Here is a 12,783-nt window from a genome sequence, read left to right on the forward strand (position 1 = left end):
TAATTTCAATGAACATCTACAGAGATTTTGGAATTCCATTCATTCACTGTCGTATCCCTATTTTAAGAGAAACATCAAGTAAAGTTGATTTTTAATCTGCCACTTTTCTCCTTTTCCTTCATTCCTATGTTAATTTACATTACTCGTCACCTAAACTACTACAGTGACTTATTAACTGGTCCATGATCATCCTCTCTGGCTCTCTCACCAAACTCTTGTTACTGTTAGAGGCTATCAAGTTGAGTACCACTCATAATGACCCTTTGAACAACAGACCTGAACCCTATTCTATTCTATAGCATCCTTATTGTCTCTGACACACGCGAACCCATTGCTGCAATCTTCCTCTCCTTGGCTGACCCTCCACTTTTTCAAACATTACCTCCCTTTTCAAGGAATGGTCTCTTCTAGCAACATCTCCAAAGTATAAGAGATGAAGCTTTAACATGTGATCATCAAGAGTTGAGGTCAACCAGACAGCCATTTATAATTTCAGACACTAACTTAGTAACACGGAGCGCTGATGGCCTACAGAGTAGAGTTGCACTGCCAATCTAAAGGTGGGTGATTCAAAATCCACCAGCTGCTCTGTGGGAAAAAGATGACCTGTCTTCTCTCATGAGATTTACAGCTTCTGAAAACCAGCAGGAAAGTCAGCTATGAGTTGGTTCTGATTCAACAACAATGAAGGAAACAGAGAACTTAGACTCTTGGAACTCAAGGATTGCCTGAAATCTCCAGTTTCATACGTGAATAGATATTTGGGAGGAGTAGTTTTTGTGTAACACCTAACTAGAATCAGAAAGGCTATGTGCTGCTTTGCTTCAGACAAATCTGCTCCTTGATTTCTAAAAAAAAAAATTACAAAACTTAGCATTATTCATTTGTATTTAAAAAAAACTTCACAAACCCTTTTTGGATGGTTTCTGGTTATATGTTGGGCAAGTAAGGCATAGCTGTATGCAGAATTCCTAAAACATGAAAGCAGAAATCATTATTCGATTGAACTCATTACTTTCTGACTTTTGAGTTGTCTCAAGTGTTAAGATTTTGGTAATGTATTTTTATTTTCTTCTTTCAAAACATGTTGCAGTTGTTGTGAGCTGTTGAGTGATTCCATTTACAACAGCGTGAGATTCTGCCTGATACTGCACCTAGATTTATCTGGTTTTCAGTCTTCAATTGCTTTATTGATTAGATTTCCACCACAGATATTTCCAAATCCTGCTCCACTACCACTGTTTTTACTAATTTAAAAGTCTGCATATGCAATTATTCAAATACTTGAACATGAGAAGTATATACACATTAGTGTAATTGTTCATTAAAGCACACTTTAGTTTGTGAATACTACTTTTGTTTTGGAATGTAAATGTCTTTTGCCACCAGGATGACTGGATCACTTATTTCTTTCTGCATTTAAACACACTACACACTCAACTTTTAACTTTTCCAACGTGAAGTAAAAATTTCTCACCACAATAAGAAAATTAAGGAGACAACTTTTGAAAATATAGTTAAAAATTCAATCCTTTTGATTAGTAACCAGACTTAGTAGCAGAGAAACTTCAAAGTGTCCTCTAAACATTGAATTTTCATCAGCAATGCCACAAGCCTTAGTTCTCATCTTTCATGCTTACCCACGCAATAACTTCAAAAGGATAAAAAGAATGAATGGTAATCTCTCAAAGCAACCTTGTGCTCAGACCAATAATCTTGTATTTAGCTATCATACATTCACAACTAGATAATTACCTCATTAAATTATATTTTAATAAATACCAAAATTAACATTTTGTTACAAAAAGAAAGCAGAGACTCAAACTATTCAGAAATGAAATCCAGAGCCCCAGGGATTTCTAGGAGAAAATGAGAAAGAATTAAATAGTGTCAAATACAGACATCTTCAAAGAGAAGTAGATCATTTAAACTTGCCTTTTACTTACTGAAATATGTTCTGCATATTTTATTTATTTCGTGATATTGGTTGTTACAATCCGGCCAGTGAATGTTCAAAGAACATAAAATCCTACAAATAAATAAATGGTTTATATGAGTGCATTAACAAAAAGGCAACAATTAAGATCAAAAGTCTGACATAAGCTTTGATAAGGTAAAGAAATTATATTTCCCAGTCGTGTTTCAGCAATGTGTAAGTTATCAGCAGGAGAAAAATTGAAAGGATTTAATCTTCACAACAATTATATGTCTAATTTCCAGAGGACAAGTAATTTGGAATAGTTATCTGAATTAGTACGGAAGCATCAGTTAAAATTTTGATGACTAAGAGTTTGAAGAATTACATTGTAGGAAGTTATTATAGGCAACACTAGGTTCAGGATCACACATAATTCTTAGTAATATTTATTACTAAACTTAATCACAGAATAATATATGATATAGTTGTAAATTGCTTAAATGTAATTTTCCTTGTTGTTATTAGCTGCTGTCAAATTAAGTACAACTCATAGTTGCACTATGAACAACTGACCTGAATCTTTCTTCATCATCTCTGACACACTTGAGCCCATTGCTTCAGTCACTGTGTCAGTCCAGTTTGTTGGTGGCTTGCTTTCCTTCACTGACCCTCCATCTTTCTAAGTAAGATGCCCCTTTCTGAAGAACAGCCTCCCTTAGCTACATGACCAAAGTACGAGAGAAGAAACTTCATTAACTTTACCTCCAAGGAGCACTTCAGCTGCACTTTCTCCAAGACCTATCTGTTCGTTCCTTTTACAGTCCACGGGATATTCAGTACTCTTCTCCAGCACCACAGCCCAAAGGCATCAATTCTTTGTCCATTCTCTGTATGCATTATCCAGCTTTCTGATGTGTAGCAGATGATTGAGAAGACTGTCACCTGAAACTGGCACACCTTAGTCTTCAAATGAACATAATCGTTCTTAAGTATTTTGGAGAGGTCCTTGACAGTGGATTTGCCCAGTGTAATACATCTCCTGATTTCCTGACTGCTGGAACCAAAAGTGATGATTGTTGATCCAAAGCAAGATGAAATAATTGATGACTTAAATCTTTTCTCCATCTATCACGGTATTGACTATTGAGCCTGTTTGTGAAGACCTTTGTTGTCTTAATATTGAGATGTAGTCCATCCAACAGCTTCAGTTCTTGATCTTCTGTACCAAGTGTTTCATGTCCTCCTTACTTTCAGTAAGCAATGTTGTGACATCTGTATCACACAGGTTGTTGACAAGTCTTTTTGCAATCCTGATGCCACATTCCTCTTCACAGAGTCCATTTTCACAAATTATTTGTTCAGCATACACATTAAATAAGTATGGAAAGCAGATGTATATCTGACATAAAATTTTACTAATTTTAAATGCAGAGTTTCTTTGCTTTGTTCTGATAACAGCTCTCGATATATATATAAATTTCTCATGAGTACAATTAAATATCCTGGTTCCTCAATTTCCTCCTTTTTGGCTTTAGTTTTTGGTGCATGTATTTGAATAACAGTTGTATTAACAGACTATCCTATCACTCAAAACACTGCACTTCATGATAGATCTTAAAAATGTCTTTTTAACTATAAATGTAACATCATTCTTGTTCAGTTTACAACAAAAATCATCTTTCTACATTGAATTATAACATTATTAGTAACTGAACCAAAACTTTTTTCCATTTTTTCTTCTAATTACTACTTTATTACAAAACTGTTGTTGATGTAAGTTCAGAAACACTGCTTACCAGAATATTTTTGATAAAGCACAATAAAATTTGACAAAAGCAGTTCAATGAAAAAAAAGCATATACTTAAAGTATGTAAAGATGAAACTATACTATTTGAATTATCTATCATTATAATTGAGTAATAAGAATAATAGCTATAACTGGAGTACATTAAAAGGTTGAAAAAAGTAAATTAGCATAACACTTTAACTATGTAGGTATATTAGCTCCTGTAACCTGTGCTTATCAAAAGTGGCTTTGTTGTTATAATAAATAGGGATATTTGTATGAAATATCTGCAGAAGCATTACACATATATTTTATAGACAATCATTTTGACATCAATCTATTCTGACTCATCCTTTGTACACATTCTTTGGTGATTCTGAAAATATTCTTCGGAATAATTTGCTTAGCATACAGATTGAACAAATAGTGAGAAAATATGCAGCCCTGACATACTGATAGAACTGAAAAACAAATTCAAACCTTGAGTTGCAATACTGAGAGATGCTATTGACCAAATCTTGAGTGATCCAGGAAGCGTCAAAAAAGATGGACAGAATACCCAGAGTAACTCTACCAAATATAACTAGTTGACACTGAAAATTTTTAGGAAGTACCACATGAGCCTTCTGTTCGTCTCTTTAATATCTTGAATTCTTCCCTCTGCTTTGGCTTCTCAGTGCTCTAGTGCAATATCCAGAGTCTCTTCTGACATCCATCTTGGTCTTTTCTTCCTCCTCTGTTTTTGTAATGACAGCCTGCATTGTTCCTGGATGTTATTCTTGATACCCTTCCACAGTTCATCTGGTTTCTGCTATTTAGTGTTTAAGGCCTCAAACTCGTTCCTGAGATGGTTTTGAAATTCAAGTGGGATAGACTCATGGTCAAATCGGTTTCTGTAGATTTGATTTCATTTTTCTTCAACTTCAGTTTGAACTTGCATATGAGTAGTTGGTTCCACAATTACCACCTGGCATACTTTTCACAGATGATATTGAGCTTCTCCAGCGTTTCTTTGCACAGATGTAATCAATCTGATTCTTATGCATACCATCAGGTGAAATCCATGTGTACAACCATATGAACAAGAGCCAGTGGAAATGAAGGAAGAAGTTCAAGCTGCTCTGAAAGTACAGACAAAAAGTAAGACCCCATAATTGATAGAAAGCCAATTGCATGCTTTTCCTAACAGGTGCAGCCCAGAATGAGCTCACCAGTCGATGACAGGAAACTTGAATGAAAGCTACTTGGCCAACTGGCTGAGAGAGTTCCATATCTGTTCTCATTCTCAAGAAAAGTAAACCAACAGAGTGTGGAAATTAGAAAAATGTCATTAACATCACATGCAAGTAACATATTGCTATTGCTCATTATCATCTAAAAATGATTAGAACAGTACATTGACAAAGAAATTCCAGAAGTTCAAGCAGGGTTTAGACAAGGCTGAGGCACCAGGGACATCATCTCTGATGTCAGATGAATTCTGGCTAAGGGTACAGAATACCAGAAGAATATCTATCTGTGTTTTCTTGACTACACAAAGGCATTTAACTATGTGGATCATAACAAATTGTGGCTAATATTAGGAATGGAAATCTCAGAACTCATAATTATATTCAGACAAAACCTGTTCCAAGAAAATATTGTCAGAATAGAGCAAGGGAATATCACATGGTTTAAAATTAAGAAAGGTGTGAATCAGGACTGTATCCTTTCTTCATGCCTGTTCAATCTGTACACTGATCAAATAATTTAAGAAGCTGAACTGTATGAATAAGAATGTAGCATCAGGATCAAAGGAAAACCCATCAACAACCTCCATTATGCACATGATACAACGTAGCTTTCTGAAAGTGAGTAGGATTTGATGTTTGCTGCAGAAGATCAAAGACTATAGCTTTCAATAAAGATTGCATCCCCAAAACCCTCATCCCTGGACCTAAAGCAACATTATTATAGATGATGAAAAGATGACAATTGTCAATGATTTAATTTTATTTGGATTCACAATCAACACTGTTGGAACCGTAGTCAGGAGATCAGGAGACGTATTGCATTGGGGAATTCCACTGTCAAGGGCCCTTGGAAATCATTGAGGACCAATGGTGTCAGTTTGAAGACTAAGATGTTCCTGATTCAGGCCATATTCTTTTCCATCACTTACTATGCTTCTGAGAGCTTATTGTTGTTGGTTGCCATCAGATTGAGCATGACTCATGGTGACCCCATGAACAAAAGGCCTGAAACCCTTCTGCAACCGTCACCATTTATCAAAGTTCACAGAGTTTCCAGAGGCATGCTGTTTAGGAAGTGGATGCCACTCCTAGACAGCGAATAATGATAGCAGAAGAAGAATTGATATCTTGCAGTTGCGGTGTTGTAGAAGAGTGCCAAAGATCCCATGGGCTGCCAAAAGAACAGATGTCTTGGAAGACATGCCTCACATACTTTGGGCATGTTTCTAGGAGAGGCTATTCTTTGGAAAGGAACATCACTCTTGGAAGGTGGAGGGTCAGCGAAAGAGAGGACAATTTTTTTTTTGTTAGAAGATGACTCTTAATAAGATGGATTGATTCAATTACTTGAATCAATGAGTAACTCAACTGTATCAGAGATGAGGAAGATGTCACAGGCTAAGACAGTTTACATCTACTGATCACAAGGTCATACCCGATAGTACCTAACAACATAACACATGAAGCCATCATCAGTCAGAATTCATTGTTCAAAACACAAGTTTGACTCTCTAGGAGTGCCATCAACAGAAAGAGGTCTGAATGTTGATTTCTGATGGATATTTAAATCCAAGTAACTTTCTCTGCATAGAACTTATTCGTTAGAGTAAAAATCTGTGTGAAATGTACTTTGCCTCTATATTAAAAGAGAAGTAGAAAAAGATCTCATTATTGTTTTCACAGAGCGCACTTACCAAGAGGAAGCAAGCACCAATCATGGCTGCTTTCACGGTGACATCTAAATCTGCAGGAACGTGAATCCCAAAGTTGTCAGCATTTGTGAAGACATTATTGACAAATCCTGACCAGTACTTTGAAATCTTTCCAACTGTAAGTTTTTCATTGATCGTTTTCACCTTTGAAAAGAAGAGAACAGTTGGTGAAACTGAAAGAGAGAACAGGATGATTTCACATTTCTTTATACATTTCTACCATGAGAGAAAAGCCATTTTATGATAAGATTCTAAATGAAAATTTGGTTATTCACACATTGATGCAAGCATAGATTTCTAGAATTTAACTATTCATCTTAATTTCATGCAACTTTGCTTTTCTAGCATTTCTGTAATCGTTTCTCTCTCTCTCTCTCTCTCTTTTCATAAGCAGTTAGAGAATTTAACAGCTATACATAATTAGAAGCAGATCACCACAAGGTGGCAGCAGGTACGTAATCTCAATTATATGTTCTAAACGTGGCGCTAAAGCCTTGACTAAAGTCCAGTTTTAAATGAAAATTCTCTGTTTAGAAAATGAATTATCTTATCTAAACTTTATTTATGTTCTCTGTTTTATCTATATTATATGCTTAAGAAGCGAAGGAAAAAGGAAAGAAAGAAAAATATGCTTGAGAAATATTTTAGGTAGGAATGACATTAATTTCTAGGTATAGTTAGTAAACTTTTAAATCTTTATTTGTAAGATTTTAAAAAATATTTTTGTTGCTCTAATGTAGCCCAGAGTCAGAACTGACCTATAGCTGATACTCCTGTGGGTTTTCAGAGGCAGTTAATCTCCTTCGAGCACCTGGTGGCCTTGAACTGCGTGCCTCCGGGACTGCAGTGTGGCTTCTTGCCACTAGGCCACCGGAGCTCCCTTTAAAAATTATTAACACATTTAAATATACTCAGCTTTTCCTTCATCTCATCTTTGTATTCCTCAGACATTATTTAGATTTTCCTTTCAAAATAGTGTCAACTCCTATATTTGAGTAAGCAGAATGAGGCTAATATGTCAGATACAAAAATACCAATTGAACCAAATATACCAACAGAATATCAAATCTATTCTCAGCTATAACTTAAACTCACAGATGTAGAGTCAGAACCTATCCACAGCTGACACTACGCTGGGTTTCCAAGGTTGTGCCTCTGGTAGAAGGAGATGTCTCGTCTGCGTCTTGCAGAATCACTGGTGGACTCGAGTCTCCGGAGAAACACAGTCTCTGGATTATCAGTGCAACTCTCTATGGACTTGTGCTATAAAAGTAGTCTCCACATCAGCATTAAAGCTATGTCTTTTTTTCCTATTTCTTGATGCTAAAAGTGATTCACTATAAACTTTCATTTTCTGTAAAGTAATGGTATAAGATGGAAAATAGAGAAAAATATTCAGGGCTTTTACGTATCACGAACAACAAACCCCTATGTCTAAGTTATCCTCAATTGTAAGACATATTGTTATTGTTTTTGTTGTTGTTATGTGCCATCGAGTCACTTGCAACTCATAGCAACGCTATGTACAACAGCTCTGAACTCTGCTCTATCCTGAGCCAACCTTATTGTCTCTGGCATACCCACCCCCATTACCCCAGACACTGAGTCAATCCATCTCATCCAGAGTCTTCTTCTCTTGCACTGTCCCTCTACCCTCTCAATGAACGGATAACTTCTTGCAACATGCCCTATGTATATCAGAAGAAGCTTCAAAATTCTTGCCTACAAGGAGCAGCCTGGTTTCACCCTCTCTAGGCTGAACCTGTTTGTTCTCCTAGCAGCACATGGTATGTTCAATACTCTTGTCCAGAACCGTAGCTCAAAGGTTTCAGTTGTCCTTATATCATCTCTAGTCATTGTCCAGTTTTCTAATGCACATCAAGTAATTGCAAAAGCTATGGCCTGGATCAGACACACCTTATTCTCCAGACTGACATCATTGCTCCTCAGTACTCTGGAGAGGTCCTTGACAGAAGACTTGCCCAATGCAATTTGTCTTTTAATTTCTTGACTGCTGGTCCAAGAGTGTTGATTGTGTAGCCAAGCAAACTGAAGCTGTTAACAATCTCAGTCTCTTCACTGTCTATCAAGATGCTGCCAATTAGCCCAGCAAAGAAATGGTATCAGATGGAATATAGAGAAAAAATATTCAGGGCTTTTGTGTATCATGAACACCAAACCACTCTTTCTCAGTTATCCTCAGTTGTAAAGCATATTTTCGTACTAATAAGAAAATATTTCCAAACCATTTTGGAACAGGTGTACTTAGGGTATCTCACTTTGCAAAGCCTAGTGGTAAGGTGCTCAACTGCCAACCCCAACAAATATGATTTGGATCCACCAACTGCTTCTATGGAATAACTATGGGAAATCTCTTTTCTTGTGATTTACGGCCTCGTCGTAAAACCTACTGGAGGGTCAGCTATGAGTAAATCTGACTTAACGTCACATAACAACAAACAATAAACAATCTTTTGAAGAGAGTGCTTTCCCATCCCACAGATAGAACGTCCCTAGGGCAGATATAAATGAAAAAAAAATATAAAGAACAGATGATTGTCTCTACTTAAGATACATTTTGTAGGTAAAACTGTTAAAATGATCCATGTTGTAATCTGTTAACTACCTGCTATCTTTAACATTAAAATTATACATTTGTTTAAAATAGATAGGACAAGGCATGAATTTAGCCAATCTTATCAACATTTTCTTTAAGTGTTGGAATTCTAATGTAGTAATTGGAATTCTGAAGTGAAATATGTCACCTAAAAAAGGTAAAACTATTTGCACATATAAATTCTGTAGTTTAAAACGTGAACCCATTTAAAGGAGTAATTTTGCTTATAAAGCACATGATGCTAAGCATTCTTCCCTGTGCCCTTCCCCGTCCCCACCCCACATAGGGAAAGCACGCATGATGTTCCTACTAGCACACATTTTGTAGTCAAGTTTTCGGCCTTTGGGGAAATTGCAGGGGCCAACTGTTAACTCACCTGAGGTACAGTGGGTAAGTCTGACCCTGGGAAAATCACCTTCATGATCACAATATTTCCTCTACCAGCTAAGCATTAACTAAATATTCTTTGGGAAAGTTGTTATTAGATAACCATCAATATATTGAATAAAATTACCTTGACTAGTACTTGGACTTGTCTAAAGCAAAACCCACTGCCATTGTAAATTTCTACTGTATGGTTTTAAAGACTTTTTGTTTTTAGGGTGATAAGCTACATTAAATTTTATTTTAGGCTGTCTCCAAACATGGCTGTTATAGACCAATAAGAAAGCAATTTTTAAAAGTTCACAAAAAGCAATGAACACAGGCAAACATAAATATCTCACAACCAGGGCCAGAGAATAATTATGATTTTAAAACCTGCCAAAAAATAAAAAACAAACAAAACAAACAAAACAAAAACCTGCTGAAATACCCACAAAAATCACCATTCCTAGATATTGTATTCTCAGGGCAAATTAAACTCTCACCTAAATGGAGGAATCTAGAAATATATATTTCCACTGGTGGCTCCTTCCTGTTCTAATCCCTGAGAGTCTGAAACTCTTTCCATACTGCAGGAATCTAGAAATATATATTTCCACTGGTGGCTCCTTCCTGTTCTAATCCCTGAGAGTCTGAAACTCTTTCCATACTGCACGGATCTAAATTATATAACTTTAAAGGACCATTTGAAAAAAAGTTCAGTTCTTTGAGGGATAGCACCATCCATTAATATCAATGCTGCATTCTTACAACATGCTCAGTTTTTAATTTTCCTTTTTATGAATACTTAAAATATTTATCTTTAAAACATGGGAAATATGTCTCTTTCTTTTCCTATGAAGAGAATATCACAAAAACCTCTGATGGAATATCTTTGGCTGATATTTGTAAAGTTTATATTATTACCGTTATATTTTGTGTCAAACTACTAACTCACCAATTCTCTCCTACCATTGTTGTTGTTGTCAGTTAAGTGCTGTTGAGTCGCAGGTGACTCATAGTAACCCTATGAAGGAGAGTCCTCAACGCTTGGGTGTCTCTCATCCTCTCTCCAGGTTCATAGGTTTCAGGAGGCAAGCTATTATGGAAGTGGATGCCACTCCTCCTTTCAAACTTGTTTTAATTGGGGAGCTGTACCCCACTCTGTCTGCATTGAGTAACCAACCATTAACGCACTTGACACATCAGTGTCACAGTGTTCAGCCTCACAGCAACCACAAGTGACCGCTGTAGGGCAAGTGGACACACCAGGGCTATACGACCTAGAGGAATGTCTGAACAGAAATAATGAAAGACAGGCCCGAGGGCCGTGGATTAAAAGTCACCCACCTTTGGCTTGGTAGCATCGCTTTCTGTCCACTGGGCCAGGGGATCTCTCTCTATCTTGATGTTTTTGTTGTTAAGTGCCGTCGAGTCGCAGGCAACTCGTAGTGACCCCATGAAGGAGAGTCCTCAAAGCTTGTGTGTCTCTCATCCTCTCTTCAGGTTCATAGGGTTACCATTATTATTATTTTTTTTTAAATTATTAGGTATATATTTTATAAGATTGAAAGAATGATTCTAGGCTCTCCGTTACCACCACTTACTGACACAGAATTAATATCTGCTTTCTTTCCAACACTGTAATTGTAAGAGGCGGAGCCTGTCCATCTATTTTTCTCATACTGAGCAGCCAGGAGATTTGAACAGCTAAAGATGCATAGCCTCTGGGCTAGCCTCCTGACAACGTGTCTAAAAGTACATGAGACGAAATTTCACCTTCATCCTTCTGTCTTAAAAGCACCTGGTTGCATTTCCTCAAAGGCAGACTTGTTTATTCTTTTGATTAATACATATATCTTCAAGACTCTTCATCGACAGCACAATTCAAAAGTGTGAATTCTTCTCGAGTCTTGTTCAGTTGTCAATTACATGTGCACATGAAACAATGTAAAATTCTATGGTTTGGGTCAGGTACATGCCAGTCTTTATTTATTTATTTTTTTAATATTTATTCTTTTTTGTGCCACTTCTTCTCTAGCAGAGCAGCTAGTGGATTCAAGCCATGAGCCTTTGGGATTACATCACAGCTTCTTGCCACTAGGCCACCACAGCTCCATTCATATTTTAGTCTTTAAACCAGTATATTTGCTTTTCAGCACTTTGAAGGAGGCTTTTAAAAAACTGCTTTGTTTAAAATAATTCATATTCATTTTATTCTATGTAATTAATTTCTATTGATCTAGGTCTAATACCCCGTTCTCTTTATTTTTTGTTTTTATTTTAAATTTATTTATTAATGTTAATAAAAATTTACAGAGACTTAGGATTTCCGGCCATTTACAGAGACTTGGGATTTCCAGCCATTCATTGTTGCACTTTTCTCCCTGTCCACCCCCTCCCCGCCAAATCACTCTTTTCCTTGAAAAGAAAAAGAAAAACTCTTTCATTGTTTTGCAGTCCCTCCCCGCAAGTCCACTCCACTATGCAGCCTTCATTTTGGACTTCTGTAATGACAAGAATACCCTTCATATATCCCTTTTAAACAGATCTCTCCCTCATCAGTATTATGCAAAGTGGATGATCCCGGAAGACATTATGCTAAGTGAAATATCTCAGTCACTAAAGGACAAACATTGCATAGGGCCACTGTTGAAAAACAGGACTGACATTAGGGTTGAGGGAAGACAGAGAAGGAGGGGAAGAATTACATATATAGCATTGAAACAGATGAAGACTTTATTTTTTGAGTCAATATGATTAGTATTATGTGTTCTTTATTACTGTCATGTATAATATGTTTTTTAAAAAATCTTATTTCACCAGAATATTCTTTTTCTAAATGTATTTAAGGTAGAATTTATAAACATTCATAATGGTGCAGTGGTTAAGTACTTAACTGTTAGCGGAAAAGATGGAAGTTTAGCACCTCCAACCATTTATGCAGAAGAAAAGATATTTGTGTCTCTAGAGAGCTGTATCTTTGGAAACACGTTGGGGAAGCTCTAGTCTGTCCTAAAAGGGAACTTGAAGTGAAATTAGTTCAAAAGCAAGGAGGCAGCTTGGATGGTATAATTCACAGGAAGCTGTGCTGCAAACCCAAACACATTGCCTCTCTGGAGGTTTGAATCCATCAGTGGTTCCCTGAAAGAAG

General features: G+C 36.5%; 1 protein-coding gene across 1 annotated transcript in view; it reads right to left on the reverse strand.

Annotated features, from left to right (window-relative positions):
• Positions 1-1,754: 1,754 nt before the first annotated feature.
• The window catches only part of PLSCR5 (phospholipid scramblase family, member 5), a 47,509-nt gene continuing 36,480 nt past the window's right edge, over positions 1,755-12,783 (reverse strand). The window contains exons 6-8 of the mRNA XM_006895112.1: positions 6,632-6,793; positions 1,947-2,029; positions 1,755-1,859 (exon numbers count right to left, since the gene is read on the reverse strand). Of these exons, the coding sequence (XP_006895174.1) occupies positions 1,991-2,029; positions 6,632-6,793 (201 nt within the window). The 3' untranslated portion in view covers positions 1,755-1,859; positions 1,947-1,990. The remainder of the gene's footprint in view (positions 1,860-1,946; positions 2,030-6,631; positions 6,794-12,783) is intronic.

Source organism: Elephantulus edwardii, unplaced genomic scaffold (genome assembly GCF_000299155.1).
Source record: "Elephantulus edwardii isolate Elephantulus edwardi_28Jun2011 unplaced genomic scaffold, EleEdw1.0 scaffold00158, whole genome shotgun sequence".
Taxonomy (NCBI): Eukaryota; Metazoa; Chordata; class Mammalia; order Macroscelidea; family Macroscelididae; genus Elephantulus; species Elephantulus edwardii.